We start from the raw sequence: 18,704 nt of genomic DNA on the forward strand, positions 1-18,704 counted from the left end.
CCTAATTCTCGTGGTATTTTTTTTTTTTTTTTTTTTTTGTGGGTTTTTTTTTTTTTTTTTTTTTTTTGCTATAGGGTGTATGCGCTTGCCAGACAGACAAGACAGACAGAGAGACAAAAAATGAGAAATCACCCTCCGAGGGGATGGCTACGCCCCAATCCCTTCTCCTCCGTTCTCCTCTTGGGATCTTGGGCACGAATGTACACGTGCCCGGCGTGAGTTTTAAGCCACTGGGTTCAGGACACGAACCGCAGTCGACCACATGGGAATCCAGTGACATAGCCATTACACTAACTGCTGGTGCCCGCCTGGCATATTTTTCAAGGTGCTAGGTCTAGGATTTGAACTGCAGAGTCAGCCGTGTGGTTCCAGTTGCCTTAACTACATCATTTGCTGGCCCCTAAATTATTATTATTTTTTAAAAATGCCAGCATGTGAATGTGCACAAGAAGAAAGAGAGAAAATGCCCTCCAATGCAGCTTTTTATGCTGCCATCTTTTTCTTTTAACTCTCCACCCCATCAAGATCTTGGGAATATATCCAGTGTTTTTCAAGTCACACAATCCAGTTCTTGAACCCTAGTCAGTCATATGTGATCTGGCTTCTTCTGTATAGTGCTTAACCACTGTGATTTGAGGCTAGCTCTGAAATATGCTATATCCTGATTGTGGCGGTGGTGGTGGTTACATGACAGTACATTGTTGTCAAAATTCATTTACTATATAAAAAAATTCACCTATCTATATACGTCAAAATGGTGAGTTTTACTATGTATAAGTTATGCTTCAATAATACTGTCTTGGGTCAGCAGGTGGCATTGTGGTTAGGGCACTGGTTCCCGCATGGTTGACTACATGGTTCAAGTCCCAGACCCAGAAGCTTGAAAAACACACCAAGTGCATGTGTGCCCCAAACCCTGAGAGAACGGAATTGAGAAGGGACTGCGACATGGCATCCCATCATGGGGTGATTTCTCATTGTCCCTCTCTCTGTGTCTCTCTCCAGGGAGTCCATAACCCTATGGCAAAAATCTAAAAAGAAAAAAAAGGAAAAAGAAATCCTGTCTCAAAAGAAAAATGAATTCTCTGGTCCCTGATTTAAATAAACCAAGAGAAGAAAGCATTTTTGAGATAATCAAATATGAAGGAAATGTAAACACTGATATTGGTAATATTTAAATATTATTGTTCCAGGACCAGCAAATGGGATAATGATGATGTTGCTGGCCTCCCACGTAGTCAACTGCATTTCAAGTTCCAGACCTGGTGGCTTAAAACATGCACTGGATGCCTGTGCACCCAAAACCCTGAAAGGAGAATGGAGGAGAAGGAATTATGCAGTGTAGCCATCCCCCTGGAGAATGACTTCTCACTTTCTGTCTCACTGTTTCTCCAGCAAGCACATGAGCCCTATGGCAAAAGTCTCTCTCCTAAAAAAAAATTATTGTTCCTTTTTTTAGGTGTAATATTTGTATTATAGTTACTTAAAAAAAAAAAAAAACCTCCTAACAGATACATACTAAAGTACTTACATATGATATTATATAACAATGAAGATTTACTTTAAAATAGTCCAGTTGAAAAGGGACAGAGATAAACTGGTAATTGTTGAAGCTGAGTAGCTGGTAAGTGAGGGTTATATGCTACTTTGTGTATGTTTGAACATTTGTACGACAGCCAAGTTGGAAGGTTTTTAAGAAGGAAAAAAAAGGTATGTGAAGAAGAAATGAAAACCACAAAATAGACATTATGCACTTAATGTGCATGAGGCCAGGTAGATGAAATATCAAGATAAGCCAGAGTATTAAGCCTTAGGCCAAAAGAAATCACATCAGCTCTTTAAAAAAATGTGTGAGGTCCTGGGACCAGTAGATGGCATAGTGGTTACATTGCTGGGAACGTGTTGACAGCGGTTCCAATTCCAGATGCAGTGGCTTAAAACTTATGTTGGGCGCATGTGTGCATGTGCACATGCCTAAAATCCCAAGAATAGAGGAGAGTAGGGATTGCGGCATGGCCATCCCCCATGGGGGGTGATTTCTTGTTTTCTGTCTCTCTGTCTCTCCAGCAAGCACACACGCCCTATAGCAACAATCTCTTAAAAAAAAAAAAAAATGTGTGAGGTTCAAATATACTTTCTGGTAACCTTTCTCTTACGACCTTAAAACTATGAAGATACAGGCATATCGTGGTACACATGTGCTATCTTTACAAATAATACACACACAATGTGAAAGAAGTTAAATGTATAATGAGCTGTTTCCTAAGATCTAGAAAGCAATAAGGTATATAATAATCATAGCCAGTACACAATAACAACAAAAATATTATCTGGTTCTGGGGTAATCATTAACCTCATAATGAAATCTGCTTCCAATTTTACAATTTGTTTTTAGTTGTTAAGAACCATATACATAATTTAAATGAGAAAACAGATAGGAGATCTTTAGTAATACTACAGCAGAAAACATAGTTGATCATGTCAGGAAAATAATCTATTTTAACTGAGCAAATTGTTAATGAATATCTACCTAAAATTAACTTTATAAATGTTTTCAACAGAATACTATCTGAACTTTCTTAATCTTATAATGTCAATAGCTTGAGCAGAGATGTTATCTAAGAATAAAATCAGAAATTTACTATACCCATGGTTTTCTTCATGATATTGTAGAATACACCACCCTGCTGAAACATATGAGGAAGTCCCTTTGCATAAGACCATACATCTTCTCCTGTAAGACAAAAACAGATACAATATTAGCAACAAACAAAAGACTTCTGCCCAAGATTATATTAACATGGATTAGTCTAGAACAGGGATTGCCAGGCAGACCTCCTAAATGAGTGAAACAACTTGGTATACCAGAGATGATATGAAGTGAAGAGACCATGGCACATTAGAAATGTATGGCCCACATAAGGTGGCAGGCCCAGACAAGACTATGTGGCCTTTCAAGAGAAGCCAGAAATCCAAGTTTTTAATATGAACGCTCCCATTTTTTAAATGTAGGAACTAAATTAAAAATGTCTTTAAAACTGTGTGAGTCAATATTGGGCATATTAAACAAAATATATCTGAAGACTCAATCCAGCTCCAAGGAAACTGGTTTGCAAGGTCTGGACTAGAACAGCAAAGACTATATAGAAAGATAATTATTCTTTTCAAGTAGAAAATAAAACTTTATATTTTATATTTATGAAATGGAAAGGGTAGGGAGAAAAATATGCAGACTGAAGGTAAGTGATGTTCTATTTTATTGTTTTCTTTTTTTTTTTTTGGAGAGGTTTTCGCTATAGGGCGAGTGCGCTCGCCAGACAGAGAGAGACATAGAGACAGAAAGCGAGAAATCACCCCCCAGGGGAGATGGTCATGCCGCAATCCCTTCTCCTCCATTTTCCTCTCGGGATCTTGGGCACGCCCCCAGCGTGAGATTTAAGCCACCGGGTCTGAGACGCAAACCACGGTCGACTACGTGGGAGTCCAGCGACATAGCCATTACACTAACTGCTGGTTCCCTATTTTGTTGTTTTAAAGTTGACTTTTAAAATGGAAATTTAGGGGGGGGGAATGACTTATTGAATAAATTCAGAATTAGACTTATTGAATAAATTCAGAATTACCTTTAGAAGATCTCAAAATATCCACAAGCAAAATATTGTTTTATAAAAACATTAAAAAAAAAAAAAGCACCCTCTGACAATGCTATTTCGGTAAGAAGTTTGAAGTAAAAAGAATGATTAATTACTGTTGGAGAGTCAATAAAAAATGAAAGGAACATAAAAGTTACTTTTGCTTTGTAGAATATGGCTGATTTTATTTGCTTCATATTTTTGTTATATTCTGTTCTGCTAAAGTGTATATACTATTTTTTTTTTTGGAGAGGTTTTTGCTATAGGGCACGTGCGCTCGCCAGACAGACAGAGACAGAGAGACAGAAAGTGAGAAATCACCCCTCAGAGGGGATGGCCACGCCGCAATCCCTTCTCCTCCATTCTCCTCTTGGGATCTTGGGCACACACGTGCCCGGTGGGAGTTTTAAGCCACCGGGTTCGGGATGCGAATCACGGTAGACTACATGGGAGTCCAGCAACATAGCCATTACACCAACTGCTGGTCCCTGTACTACTATTATAACCAGAATATTTTTAAGTTATTTTAACAAAGAAAAGTTAACTTTTGTCTTTCCTTTTAGAAGATTATACTGTTAGTAGTGGCATGGTGGTTAAAGTGCTGGAATCAGACATAGCTTACTACAGTTAGAAGTCCTGGACCCGGCAGCATGCTTTCTCACTTTCCCTCCCTTTTCTATATCTTTCTATGATAAAATTTAAAAATTATAATAATCAATAAAAACACTAAATAAATAATTTTTAAAAAGATTATATACTAGGACCAGCAGTTAGCGTAATAGCTATGTCGTTGGACTCCCATGTAGTCAACCGTGATTCGAGTCCCGGACCTGGTGGCTTAAGCTAACTCCGGGTGAGCATGCGTGCCCAAGATCCTGAGAGGAAAATGGAGGAGAAGAGATTGCAGTGTGGCCATTCCCCCGGGGGGGTGATTTCTTGCTGTCTCTCTCTTTCCGACGAGCACACTTGCCCTATAACAAAAACCTCTAAAAAAATAAAAATTAAAAAAAAAAAAAGATTATACTATTGGACCAGAGCTTTGAATGGTGGGGACTAATGCTAAGTCAATAAGCACCTATACTCTCTAGGAGTTCTAATCCCTTCCCACATTCATAAATAGAAATATAAGTTCATGTGGCAGCTGGCTAAATTTATTCTCAGTATACCAGTTTGAAGTATACAAATTTTTTTTTTTTTGGAGAGATTTTCACTGTAGGGCGCGTGCGCTCGCCAGACAGACAGAGATAGACATAGAGACAGAAAGCGAGAAATCACCCCCCAGGGGGGATGGCCACGCCGCAATCCCTTCACCTCCATTCTCCTCTCGGGATCTTGGGCACGCACGCACAGGCACCCGGCGTGAGTTTTAAGCCACCGGGTCCGGGACTCGAACCGTGGTCGACTACGTGGGAGTCCAGCGACATAGCCATTACGCTAACTGCTGGTTCCCTGAAGTATACAAATTTTAAAAGCCTTAGTACTTCAAAAAGTTTCTGTTAATCAGTATATTTACATATAAATACTTTGAATGATTCAGTACTACTAAAACCACTACTGAAATATTTAAGAGTGAACACGCAGAAGTTTAATTTTTTTAAAGAATTATTTAACTTTATTTATTATTATTTTTAATATGACCAGAGTGAGACAGAGAGAGAGGGAAAGTGAGAATGCAAGCTTCCAGGTCCAGGACTCAAATCATGGTTGGCCATGAGGGAGTCCAGCACCTTTAACTACCACACCACCTGCTGGCCCCAAGAAGTTTAATTTTTTAAATATGAATAAGAGACCCCAAATAGACAGGGCTACCCTGAGAAATGCCCAATTCAAATCACCCACCCTTTGTTTAAATAAACTGTTAAATTCTGAAAAACAAAAACCCAAATACAAGAAAACAAAATTTTTTAAGAATTATTTTTTAATTTAACTTTATTTATTTGTTTATTTTAATTTGACCAGAGAGGACCAGAGTGAGAAAGAGAGAAAATGAGAAAGCAAGTCGCCAGGTCCAGGACTCGAACTGTGGTCGGCCATGTGGGAGTCCAGAGCCCCTAACCACCACACAACCTGCCAGCTCCAGGAAAAAAATTTTACACAGAAATATTAATAACTCCTGGTAAAACTTCTGACTGCTAAACTTATCACTAAGCTGAATAATATTTATTATTATTTTTAAAATTGTATTTATTATTATTTTTTAAAGAATTATTTTCTTTAATTTTATTTAGTCTTTTTTTTACCAGAGAGATACAGAGACAGAGACAGAGAGAAAGTGAAAAAGCAAGCCACCAAGTCCAGGACTTTAACTATGGCCAGCCATGTGGGAGTGTCCAGTACCTTAACGACCATGCCCCCACTTGTCCCTAGTATTATTATTTTAAAATTTTGCTATAGGGCACATGTGCCCAGCAGAGAGAGAGAGAGAGAGACAGAAAGTAAGAAAGCAAATCACCACATCTGGGACTTGAACTGCAAATCAGCCAGGTGAGAGCCCAGTGCCCCAACCACTATGCCACATGTTGGGCCCTGGATAAATTATTTCTATGGTGATAATCTTTAACTAAGTTATTGTCAATGATATCCTAAATATACTTGGCATTTTCTAAAATATTCTAGGATATCGTTTATTTGGAAGATATATTTAAAATTTAAATAGTAACACTTGATTTTTTTTGTAAGAATCTGAACAAATGCCAGAATGAGTTTCTCAGAAGTGACCATTTGAATACTAATGAGAAAAAACACATTTCTTACTATTTCATATACCTGACTATTTTTTGTTTTTAGAATTACTTATTTAATTTTACTTATTAGTATTATATTTTCAATTCATCAGAGAGAGAAAGAGAAAGTGAAAAAGCAAGCTGCTCCGTCTGGGACTCAAACCAGTCAGTCATGTGCGAGTCAGTGCCTAAACCACTACACCCTTGCTGGTCCCTCAGACTATTCTTTAAAGACACAGATAACTTGCTCTACTGCAGAGTTTCTCAACCATGCCTTCATCATCTCCCCTTAAGAAGCCTTATTAGATATTATTGTCCTACTCTGCCCTAACCTCCATGACATTTGAAAACCACATTTACACTGTATTCTGGTTATATACTGTGTTTCTTAGCTTTATATATTATAGTGCAATTTTTTCACCCTCCCTCCTTCAAGAAACAATTTTCACCCCCTTCAGAGCAATATAACCTCATGTTCTATTGCTTTAAGAGAAGAATAGTACCATCTAAGCCTCTATTAACTATCCAGCTCTGAGCAGGCACTTTACATAGTTTGGTTTACTTATCACACTAAGCCCTATTTGACAGACAACCACCTATTGGACAGAAAACAAGCTCAGAACGCTTAAAGAACTCTTCCAAGTCAGCTAGTAAGTGGCAGAGCCTGGATCTGAATTGTGTTATCATCCCAAAGCTCATACCCTTTCCACTGAAACTAAATCTCTACTAGAAGTAAACTTGAGTTACAACAAATTTGACAACTATCCATCGTGTTTTCTTGGAATTTCAAGGCATCAAAAACTTGTTGAAGAAAAAAATTAGGTAAATTATTTCCTTTGGTAAACATATACTTCCACTGAAGCCATGTTTGTCGCTAACAGAAATGAAGAAAAGGATTAGAGATTAGGAAGCAAGACCTGTAATGCTTTGCATAAGTCTCCAACGGCATAGATCTCTCTGCACTGCATTTCTCTCCATCTACCTACCCCCTTTGTTCAGGCCTTCTCTCCAGCCTGGATTGCTGCCACTACCTCATAACCAGCTTTCCCTTCAGTCTTGTCTTCCCCAAATCCCTCCACAGAGCATTCCCAGTTAAACCCTTCATGGTTCCCCAAAACCATTTGGTAAAGTCCAAGTTTCTTTTTCATGGCATACAAAGCACTCACAAGAGTTAATGCAAGAGTTGATCCTTGTCTGCTTCTCCCATCTCACACCACACCTTGCTATGATTTTTTACAAAACAACAGGACTGAATTGCTGCTGTTCCAGTTCCCTATAGACCAATAATTGTTACATATTCTTCAAAACTCAGTTTGAATGTCACTTCCTCTAGGATTATCTGAAGTGGAGATTCGTTAAGGACTTTTCTTTGATGAGCCTCTACATGAAAGTACCACAGCCTTTTATTACACTGCAATTAAATATAGTTTACTTTTCAATTTCCCCTTCTAGACTAGAAGCTTTTCAGATTGAAGGAAAGGTCAGTGGCCTATCTGACTTTTAATTCCCAGGGCCTGACACAGTGCTGAACAGATAGTACTATTCTTAGCACTGAATGAATGAATGTACAGACTGAATATTACAAATGAAGTTTCTCCTTTTAAACAATGCCTGAACACAGACCAGAAAAATCTTAATAGAAGCATAAATATTCTTCAATGTCATATCTATAAATACAACTAATGGGACCATCTGTTTTCAAGGGTCTAATAAAATAAAATCATAGCAAAAACAAAGAAGTAATTATTCTACTATTTCATTATAAAACACACTCTTATAAGCAAAACACACCAGGTGTGTGTGTGCCTGCATGCCCAAAATCCCAAGAGGAAAATGGAGAAGTGATCGCAGTGTTAAAAACTATAAATATGTTAAATTTTTAAGTCTAACATCTATATAATGTAATTTTGAAAATCCTGAAGAAATACCTACAATGGACTCTGAACCAAGTAACTATAACTATAAAATAAAGTATGTAAGTTTAGTAATATCAACAATTCCAAATTTTTAAATAATTTTAATAAAGAGTTTCAAATTTAAAGTAGGAACATGGGAGACTGTTTCTACAAAAAATCTTAAAGGTATTCATTTGCTAAAAGAATTGTGGCATCTGTGTACCCTTCCTGTAGATAACTTCCATCTAAAAATTTATCTTACCTTCAATATCAAAATGGTTTCTAGGAAGGGCATAACTGGTTTCTTTATGTTCATTCTCTTAAGTGCACTAACCATGCAGGTTTTAGTGTCATCAGTAGTATTAAAGGATATATTTATACACACTCATGCAAACTCAACAGTGTATGTACACATGTATACACACACACACACACACACACACACACACACACACACACATACGGTCTGAAAGGATATATCCCAATCTATTAATAACTGTATATGGGGAATATAGATGTTAAGAAAAACTCATAAGAGGGCCAGCAGATGACATACTGGTTACATCACTGAACTCTCACATGGCCAACCACAGTTCAAGTCCCAGACCCAGTGGCTTGAAAATCATGATGGGCTCATGTGTGTGCATACCCAAGACCCTGGGAGGAGAATGGAGGAGGAGATGCTGCATGGCCATCCCCCAGAGGGTGATTTCTCACTTTCTCTCTCACTGTCTCTCTCTCTCCTTCAGGTAAGCACACACATCCTAAGACAAAAACTTCTTAAAAAAGAAAAATAAAAGAAAAATGACCACATTTTATTTTATACATATTCTTGGAATTTTGGAAAATAGTATCTTATAGTGGAAAAAATATTGGGGCCAGCAGGTGGCGTGGTGGTTAAGGGTGTTGTACTCCCACATGGCCAACCGCAGTTCAAGTCCTGGACCTGGCAGCTTGCTTTCTCACTTTCTCTCTCATTCTTTATCCCTCTCTGGTTAAATTAAAATAAATAAATAAAGTTAAATAAAATAATTATTAAAAAAAACATTAAGAGGTATCAAAGCGGCTGAAGATAGAAAGAAACAGAATCAACTCCAATGTTTAACATTTAACTTAACCTTCAAAACACGAATATAGGAGGCTGGCAAGTAGCATGGTGTTGAGATGCTGGATTCCCACAAGGCCGACCATGGTTCGAGTCCGAGGCCTAGAGGCTTGCTTTTTCACTTTCCCTTTCTCTGTCTGTCTCTGATCAAATTAAAAATAGTGATAATAATGATTAAGTAAAAAAATCCTTAAACAAACAAACAAAAAACAAAGTATAAACATACAGGGTTAGCCCCATAACCTAGTGGTTTAAAGGAGCTAGATCCCCCATGGCCAATTGTGGTCTAAATGCCAGCTCTGGTGGCTAGAAAAACATACTGAGTGCAAGTGTATGCATGTCCCAAAGCCTGACAGGATGTAGGAATGGAGAAGAGACTGCAGTGTGACCACACTCAATAGGGGTGTTTTCTCTCTCTCTCCTTCTGTCTCAGTTGAGGGCATGTGCCCTGTGGGAAATAATTTTTTTAAAAAGTATAACCACATGGGGGGACAGCAAGTGGCATGGTAGTTGAGTTGCTAGATTCCCACAGGGCCAGCTGCAATTTGCGTCCCAGACTTGGTGGCTTGCTTTCTCACTTTCCTTCTTTCTCTCTAGTGAAAACTCATACCCTATAGCAAATTAAAAATACAATAATAAAAAGAAGAAGAAATATTCTTTTTTAAAAAAGTACAACCATATAAACTCATTTACAACGTACATATTTATGTTAACATATGTGCACATGTATGCCAGCAGATGGCATGACAGTTAAGATGCTGGATCCCACATGCCCAACTATGCAGTTCAAATCCGGGATCCAGTGGCTTGAAACACACACCAGGCACACGTATGTGCATATCCAAAATCCTGAGAGGAAAATAGAGAAGGCGATATTGCAGTATGGCCATTGCCTCTGAGGTGGGGACTGATGTCTCACTTTCCCTCTATTTGTCTCTCTATGCCAAGAGCATGTGCCCTATGGCAAAAAATCTAAAAAAAAAAAAAAAGTAAAAGAAAGGGAAGAAAGAAAACATACCAGGCATTATGTGTGCCTGTGTGTGAAGGATGGGTGTTTTCTTGCTTTCCCTTTTTCTCTGTCTCTCTCTAGTGAGCACACGTACCCTATAGCAAACACTAAAAAACAGACAAAAAAAAAAGATACATCTATATGTGTTACTATTTTTATTTAAATTTACTTATTCCATGAGTGAAAGACAGATGGAAAAGACAGATAGACATAGCACTCTTGACAGGATCTTGATAATATGCTCCATCTCCTGCCTTAGCCAGCTTGGATCAAGGGTGTATTCATGCCTGGCAAAATCAGGACAGGTCTCTGGATGCAAACTGGTAACTTAGTTAACTGCCATGTGGATCTGCCTCACCAGAGTGTTGTTTTACTGCTACCATTTAGCCCTTATGTGCATTATTTTTTAATTTGACTTTATGACTGTTCCCCCATTACAAACATGCTACATATAAATCAATAGAAGGGCTATAAGATGGCATTTAGGAAATAATGTGTGTAAGTACGTTCTAGATTTAAAACTATCCTTCATATCACCCTTGAAGAAAAAAATTAAGATGCAATAATAACATTTAGACTCAATGTCATCTAAAAAGCACAAAGTGTGAATCTGAAAAATTCTAAGATATTTACAACATGAAGAGGTAGTATAAAACTACAAATTACTGTGTATTTTTGAAATATAATAAAAAGCTGTATGATTTTTTCAGGAGGAGAAAAGGTATATTCAAAATTAAATAAGTTTCTCAACTTCTAAAACATTAAAAATCTTTGTAGTAAAGCAAGGTACATATTATCAAAAGTAGCCTAATTCCACTTAAGTAATCCCAAACTGGCAAATTCTGTTTTTCATCTAAATCTGACTTTACTCCTTGAAAATCAATAACTAGAAATCTAACAAAATATAATACTAAGGAAAAAGAAATTCACCTACTATTTATGGTGGATAATAGATCATCTATCATATTTGCTATGTGAGATAACCCACAGATAACTTGTCTTATGAGAAATTTTAATAGCATATTTTACAAAACCAGAGTTAGGAGTCATTCAAATACTTCATAAATAATGAAGATGACAGTCTGCGAAAAATAAAGTTCAATAACCTCCAGTGACCTGTATAAAACAGATTAAAATGTGAAATGCTACAGGTAGAATACTGTTATTTAATTTTATACTACTATCGTAAGCTGTAAAGAGACTAGTTTAATGAATGGTTTGTAGTGAGCAGAAGACAGATACACATAGTTACTGTCTTTTCTTTAAATTGTATTTCACTTTATTTTAATTTGACCAGAGAAGGACAGAACAAGCAAGCAAGAGAAAGAGAGGGTAAGTGAGAAAGCAAGCTGCCAGGTCCAGGACTCGAACCATGGTCAGCCATGTGGGAGCCCAACGTCCTTAACCACCATGCCACCTGCCGGCCCCACTTACTGTTTTGTTGATAAAGAGACATAATTTTTCTCTTTAACAGTTTACTTAAAAACAAAAAAAATGCATGTCCCTAGATATAATGCAGTTAGCCTATGTAATGAAGATACGTAATCCCGTGTGTGTGTGTGTGTGTGTGTGTGTGTGTGTGTGTTGTTCTTAATTAACTATGAAAATATGAGAAATTTTTAAAGGATTATTTCATTTAACTTTATTTATTTATTTATTTATTTATTTTTATTTTATTTTGACCAGCGCAAGATGGGGGAGGGGACAGTGGGGAGAGAAAGAAAGTGAGAAAGCAAGCCGCCAGGTTTGGGATTTGAACCATGGTCAGCCATGTGGGAGTTCAGCACCCTTAACCACCATGCCTCCTGCCAGCCCCTGAATATGAGAAGTTTCATAAAATGTTATTTTGGTCATATTTTGAGGTCTTAGAATTTTTATGTTGGCAGAAAAAGAAAGCTGGAGATTTGTTGTTGCTGAAAGCTACAAAAATATGGGACTCTCAGTTGAGACACTGAAGTTAAATTTGTGGAGAGTAAGCACTATGTCTCATTCATTCACTCATTTTGCTGACATAATCTCCACTAATAAATTCAAAAAGCATTTACTTGATACTTACTATGTACCAGGCCCTGTATTAGGTGATAAATATTCATCAGTGAATAAAATAGGCTACAGGTTGTGCCTTCACAGATTTCATAATGTAACAGGGGAGGCAAACAAATCATTAAACCAATGAGTATCACTACAACTTGTGTGATCATTAAAACCTGCTGTGAATGGAGCCAGTAGCTGACATAGTGGTTAAGGAGCCGGACTCCCACGTGGCCAACCAGTTTGAGTATAGGACCCAGCAGCTTGAAACTTACACCAGGTGTGTGTGTGTGTGTGTGTGCGCGCGCGCACCCCAAATCCCAAGACAAGAATGAAGAAGTGATTGCAGCAAGGTCATCTCTCCTGGAGGGGAGGGTGATTTCTCACTGTCTCTCTCTTTATCTCTCTCTCTCTCTAGCGAGAGCATGTGCCCTATACCAAAATCTCTCAAAAAAACAAACAAAAACCCTGCTATGAGTGAAATAATTACAATGGTCACAAAAGGTTTGGCCAGCTATTTAAACAGCATAAAATTTGATGAACTATTTTTTTAAACTAACACAAGGGCAGCCTAGCTCATATTTAGTAATTTGCAAATTCTGCACTTTGAAATTTGCAGTATTCTAAATAAACATTACCATCCAGTATAAAATGTCAATAGTTTCCTGGCATTGTTTATATGTGGTTGACATTTTTTTTTACAAATTCATTACTTTTTATTAAGAATATCTTCTAGGGACCAGCAGGTGGCAAGGTGGTTAAGGCACTGGAAACTCCCACATGGCTGACCATGCTTCGCGTATCAGACCTGGTGGTTTGCTTTCTCACTTTCCCTCTTTTTCTCTGTCGCTGTGGTGTGTGTGTGTGTGTGTGTGTGTGTGTCTAGTAAATTAAGATAAATGAATGAATAAATAAAATTTTAAAAATAATTATTAAAAAAAGGAATATCTTCTATATTATTTAAATACAAATGTAAGAGAATTAGAGGGGGAAAAACGAGTGTTTGTAGAGGGACTAGTACATAATACAGGCCAGGTACTATCTTAGTACCCTAAAGTAGAAAAATCTCTTAAATACTTTAGGAAAAAGTTATTTTCTTTAATGGCTTAACAGTTAAGTAGAAAGTCTCTTAAGTGTTATTACTATAAAATTGGGAAAACACTATTTTACATTCGAATTTTTTGTTAACAATGGAAACAAAAGATTTAAAGATTTAAAGAAATATGTGGTTTGCAGGGACAGCAACATAAATGTTGGAAGTAAAGAGGGAGGATATCAGAACAAAAATATTATTATAATGAACTCATTTGCATCCTATAGCTTAGTTCCCAGATACTCAGATTCAGAAACATCTAACCAAACTAAAATAGTAGCTATCTAAAAACCAGAATTTCATTTTACTAATTTTCTCAATATATTATGATACTGATCATAATCCTACATGTGCCAATTTATTAATTCACAGTATAGAACACGACCTTCCGAACAGTCTTATGTGCACTCTCACCTGTGCATCAAAACTTATTATCAGGAAGCTAAATGAGTGATAAAAATAGATGCTTGATGAATACGTTATCAGTAAAAGGCAGGGATCTTCCAGCCCAGCTATGGTCAGGAATGATCAAATATTCCCTGTCCCTCAATAGAAATTACTTTCTAGTTACTAGAATTTTCATGAACCTCAGATGATTTATCTCTTTGTACAGCATTCTATAAACATTGCCAAATTTTGTCTTTCACTCTTTTTCAGTGTTCAGTGCTGACCATCCATTCCTTTTCTGCATATACAGCCTTTCTTTAGATATGTTAATGTCATCTATTTAATTCAATTAAAAAATATTTTGAAGTCCCTACTACCTGCTGGGCACTACACTAGACACACTAAGCATATAAGATTAGAGAAGCTACGAGCCAGCCACATCTTCAAGAGTTCATCTTTTACTGAAGAATTTTTCTTCTCCTGCTATTGACCTTGGAGACTGCCCATCCTTTAAAAAAGTGTCTTTGGCATGTACTTCATTTTACCCATTCTGTGAGGATGTTATTTACGTTTCAGAGTTATAGAAATATTTTACCATTATCCTTAGGCACCGAATATCCTTATCTATTTTATTTATTTTTCCTTAGTTGTTGTTGTTGTTTTTGTTTTCTTCTGTTTTGTTTTTTTGCTATAGGGCACGTGTGCTCACCAGAGAGAAAGAAAGTGGGGATGGCCACACAGCAATCCCTTCTCCTCCATTCTCGGAATTTTGGGCATGAATGCACACACGCCCAGCCTGAGTTTCAGGCCGCTGGGTCTGGGACTCAAACTGCAGTCAACTAGGTGGGAGTCCAGCAACATAACCATTATGCCACCTGCTGATCCCTTCTTGCCTATTTTGTATGAGAAGTCAACTGAAGTACAGTAGAGTTAACTAGCTTGCCTGAAATCAGTAAGTTAATAAGTATTGGAGGTCAAGATTCAAATTCTATATCTTTCAGACTCCAAAGATCACACAATCTTTTTCTATTCCACACAGTCTCTAAAAAAAGCCAAAAACTCTGAGAGAAACATGTAAAGTGCCTAGGACAGTTCCCGACATATCCCCTAATTTGATTACTATGTCTGCTAAACTAAAATCAGCAATCTCACATTATAGATTTGTGTAGTTTCTAGATGTACTATTAACTATTAGACCCCCCAAATCTAAAAAGCTAGAAACAAAAAACCTTCATTTCAGTAGGTCAAGGTCCAATTCATTGCTATTTAGTAAACTTATAAAACAGAATGAAAACTCAGATTACTTTTCTAGTTGAAAGCTGTAATTTCAGCAAATATAAGGCCCTCTTAATATCTAACATATTTAAATTTTACTTCATTCTTTAAGATTTATTAAAACATATTAACAGTAAAAAAATCAAGTAAATAAAGTTCATGTAAAAAGTGCACAAGGGGCAGTATTCCAAATCATCTAAAGCTTACATGATATATTCAACTGATAATGTGTTTTCCTTTATGCTGAATTATTAAAAAGAAATATTTCTTAATCTATTATCATCTATTCATTTCTTATGTTTCTCATGAGCTATAATAGTTCATTACAATTGATAGGGAAGATTCACTAAGCGGCAAAATTACTTAAATATAAAACCTAGCGTATGTATAAGAAAAATGTAAAGAATCAGGAAAGTGAGAAGAGGAAATGGAGAAGAGAGACTATTAGGTGGGAGCACAGTGAGAATATAAACACCAGAAACTGCAATTCATCAAACAGGAAGTCCTGAAATCACATGACATGCAGGAAAATAAAATTTAAAAATAAATAAAAAAAGGGGCAAGGTGGGCAGGCTCAACAGTGCCTGGGGGTGGGGGGAATGAAAAGGTTTTAAATAGATACACTGTAAGTCTTTAAAAAGAAAAAAAATGCAAGAATAAGATATATTTAAATAATACGGTGACAGAGATACTTTCGCTTTCTAGTTATGTTTTCCTAATATTTACTCAGTAATCACATTAACATTTATCCAATAACTGTTAAGTATTTAAAGAAAATAGTTTCTTCCTAAAGTATATAATCAAATATTTACACGAGCAGTTTTCCTCCAAAGACAACAGAAAAATTCAATATATTATATTTACAACTAAGATATACCATCAGAGTTAAATTGATCTTACCCATTAATGTTGCTAAAAGACACAAGGAGTACATTTCTTTGTCAGCTTGCTCCTGAAGTTCCTTAGATGACAATTTCCCAGTAACAGCAATCTCTTCTTGTTTCACAGTGTGGGCTGAGTGTGCTGCAGCAGACTGACCACCTTCCGCTTTACTCTTTAGAATCTCTATTGTAATTCTGTCACCATGCTGTAAAGGAACTGGCTCCTTCTCCATTCCTGCCTGTGGTGGCATTAACTCTTTAGGAGGAAAGCCATATCGAATGCACTGTAAATATGGAGGAATGCTGAATTCTCTGGCTATGCTTTCCTGAAGTTCAAAAAAGGTTGTTGAAGACTTAAGTGTAACCATGGACTGTCGTCCATCATTAGTTGTTATTCGGATCTTCTTTTCCTTAGAAGTTGTAGGTGAATAGGGAGCCTTGGAAGGGGTAGCAGGTGCAGAGGATGGACCATCACGAATGGTACTGGGAGATACAGTCCTGGGCTGCCCTTTTTGTTCTTGCTTTAACTTCTCTGTCTTCCGTTTCTGCATTACAGAAGCCTGTTCCGTAATATTCTGTTGAATAGTTCTTTCAGTTTTACTCATGTTTAATTCCTCCTTGTGCAAAGTTTTCGTTTTCTGTCCAGTAAGAATAATTTTAGTTGGGAGCTGAGACTCTGGTTCTTGTCCTTGGAGATCTCCAATTCTTTGGGCATGAGCACCATCTATATTTACAGGAGTATAATCATCTGGATTCTTTTTGGCAGTCTGATGCAGTATAGTGTGGACAACTTTTTGAACTAGGATTTCACTCCCAAATTCACCTGGAAAGTGCTTGGTAACAAGTTTCATTGCAACATCATAAACATTACTATTCAAAGATGAATCGCTTTCATACTGAAACCAATATACTGTTTCTCTGACCACTCTTCCACCCCATTCCAAAGTAATAGGGAAGGCTTCTGGTAGATTGTCATACTCTTTACCATCCCAAAAATGTTTGAATCCACAACCACATTTGCCACCAGTGGACCTAGAATTAGTTCTGTCTCCATCCAAATACACAATAGACCCATCTCCTCTAACCCTTCGCACAGATGCGCCATGGCACCAATTGCAAGCTGTTAGGTTACTCAGTCCATAGTCTGGTACCAGAACATCTTTGATTGAATCATATGAGCAAACCAAATTGTTCAAAGGAAAGCTATAATTTTTATCAGGCCTCAGTTGTCCATGAGTACTTTTTGCAAGGTTATACAGTTTCCCTCCTGGAGCCAACCACTCTGGAGGAACATGAAGTTCAGAAAGGGCACCACAGAGCAAACATTTATGAAGGCGATTATCCATTACTGCTTTTTTAGCAGCTGCTGTGACTTCTTCAGGCTGAACTCCTATCACCCCAGTCCTTCGGTAGAAATACTGATGGACATCAGCAACCAAACTAGGATGGATACCATGTTTGTCCATAAAGACTTCTTCCATAGCAGCAACAAGCCTAAGTAAATATTTATCTTGCAAACTTCTGTCTCCTCCAATAACACAACCACCATCTTCCTCCAGCTTGATGTACTTTTTAATAAGGTCCTGAGGCACACCCCATGCTTTAGGAAGCAAATTCATGGGCAGTTTGGGCAAAGCAGCCCCTTTTATGCCTACTAAGGGGATATAATGATTTCTACCAGAGCTGCTCCATGCAATACAGATTGGCTTGTTCAAATGACCATCTCTCCCAGTACACTGCTCTGCAGGGATGAGCCCAGGCAGAAAAGTAGCTGAATAATCGCCAGAGCTTCTCATGCCACTCAAGGAATCTAACAGAATAATAGGACGATGTAACACATTGGCAAGGCCAAATATGTGGATGTTTCTCAGGCCCAAAGGAACACCCTCAGGTGGTACAAACAGAGGGTCACACTCATTGATGATGTCCTCCCACTCAGCAGCATCAATGAAGTCATGGAACAGGGCTTGATACCGGGCCAGGTGCTGTTGAAAGTGCTGTTTAAGATTCTCTCTCAAGGCATGCCAGAAAAGCTCTCGGCCTACTAAAGCCCGAGATACAGCATGCACCAGGCAGTGTCCATCCCCATCCACATGCACTGGAATGAGGCACTCCTGACTTTTATTGGCCCGCTTAATGTCCTCAAGAGTGTCATGCAAATATAGGAGGCTTCCGGAGCGGTCCTTGCCGTAGCCCACCGTGTTAACATGCTCTGGTTCTATGAGAAAGGCTCGGTCACCCAGTAAAGCACAGTCGAACAGTTCACCCTGGTTCATGTCCCGAAGAAGCTTGGCCCGGCCTGTCTGTTTGTCCATACCATAGCGAGCTAATATGGGCGACAACAATTTGCAGTGGTAGTTGGAAAGGCCCATCACCTTTACCAGTTCCGTGTTCTTCTTGGGTGCCCCTGTTACCCCGAGCAGCGCGTTCCGCAGCAGGTTGTGCAGCACTACGTCCGGGTCGGTCACCTCCTCCACCCCCAGCAGCTGTTGCTGCTCGTGCCGCTGTCCGCACTCGGTACACTCGATGCTGACAGAACCGGAGGCCGGGAAGAACAGACGCGCCTGGCACTTCGGATCCGGGCAGCTCCCGGAAAGGATTCTCCGGTCTCTCCGCTTCGAGAGCCCCCCCGGAGCAGCCGCCGCCGCCGCCGCCAGGGACGAAGAAGTCTGC

The 18,704-nt window shown here is 38.2% G+C and overlaps 1 protein-coding gene across 1 annotated transcript in view; it reads right to left on the minus strand.

Moving 5' to 3' along the window:
- The window catches only part of VCPIP1 (valosin containing protein interacting protein 1), a 37,694-nt gene that overhangs the window by 18,569 nt on the left and 421 nt on the right, over positions 1 to 18,704 (minus strand). Inside the window, exons 2-3 of the mRNA XM_006150469.3 lie at positions 16,051 to 18,700; positions 2,648 to 2,734 (exon numbers count right to left, since the gene is read on the minus strand). Of these exons, the coding sequence (XP_006150531.2) occupies positions 2,648 to 2,734; positions 16,051 to 18,700 (2,737 nt within the window). The remainder of the gene's footprint in view (positions 1 to 2,647; positions 2,735 to 16,050; positions 18,701 to 18,704) is intronic.

The sequence above is a fragment of the Tupaia chinensis genome, unplaced genomic scaffold (genome assembly GCF_000334495.1).
Source record: "Tupaia chinensis unplaced genomic scaffold, TupChi_1.0 Scaffold000288_2, whole genome shotgun sequence".
Classification (NCBI taxonomy): Eukaryota; Metazoa; Chordata; class Mammalia; order Scandentia; family Tupaiidae; genus Tupaia; species Tupaia belangeri.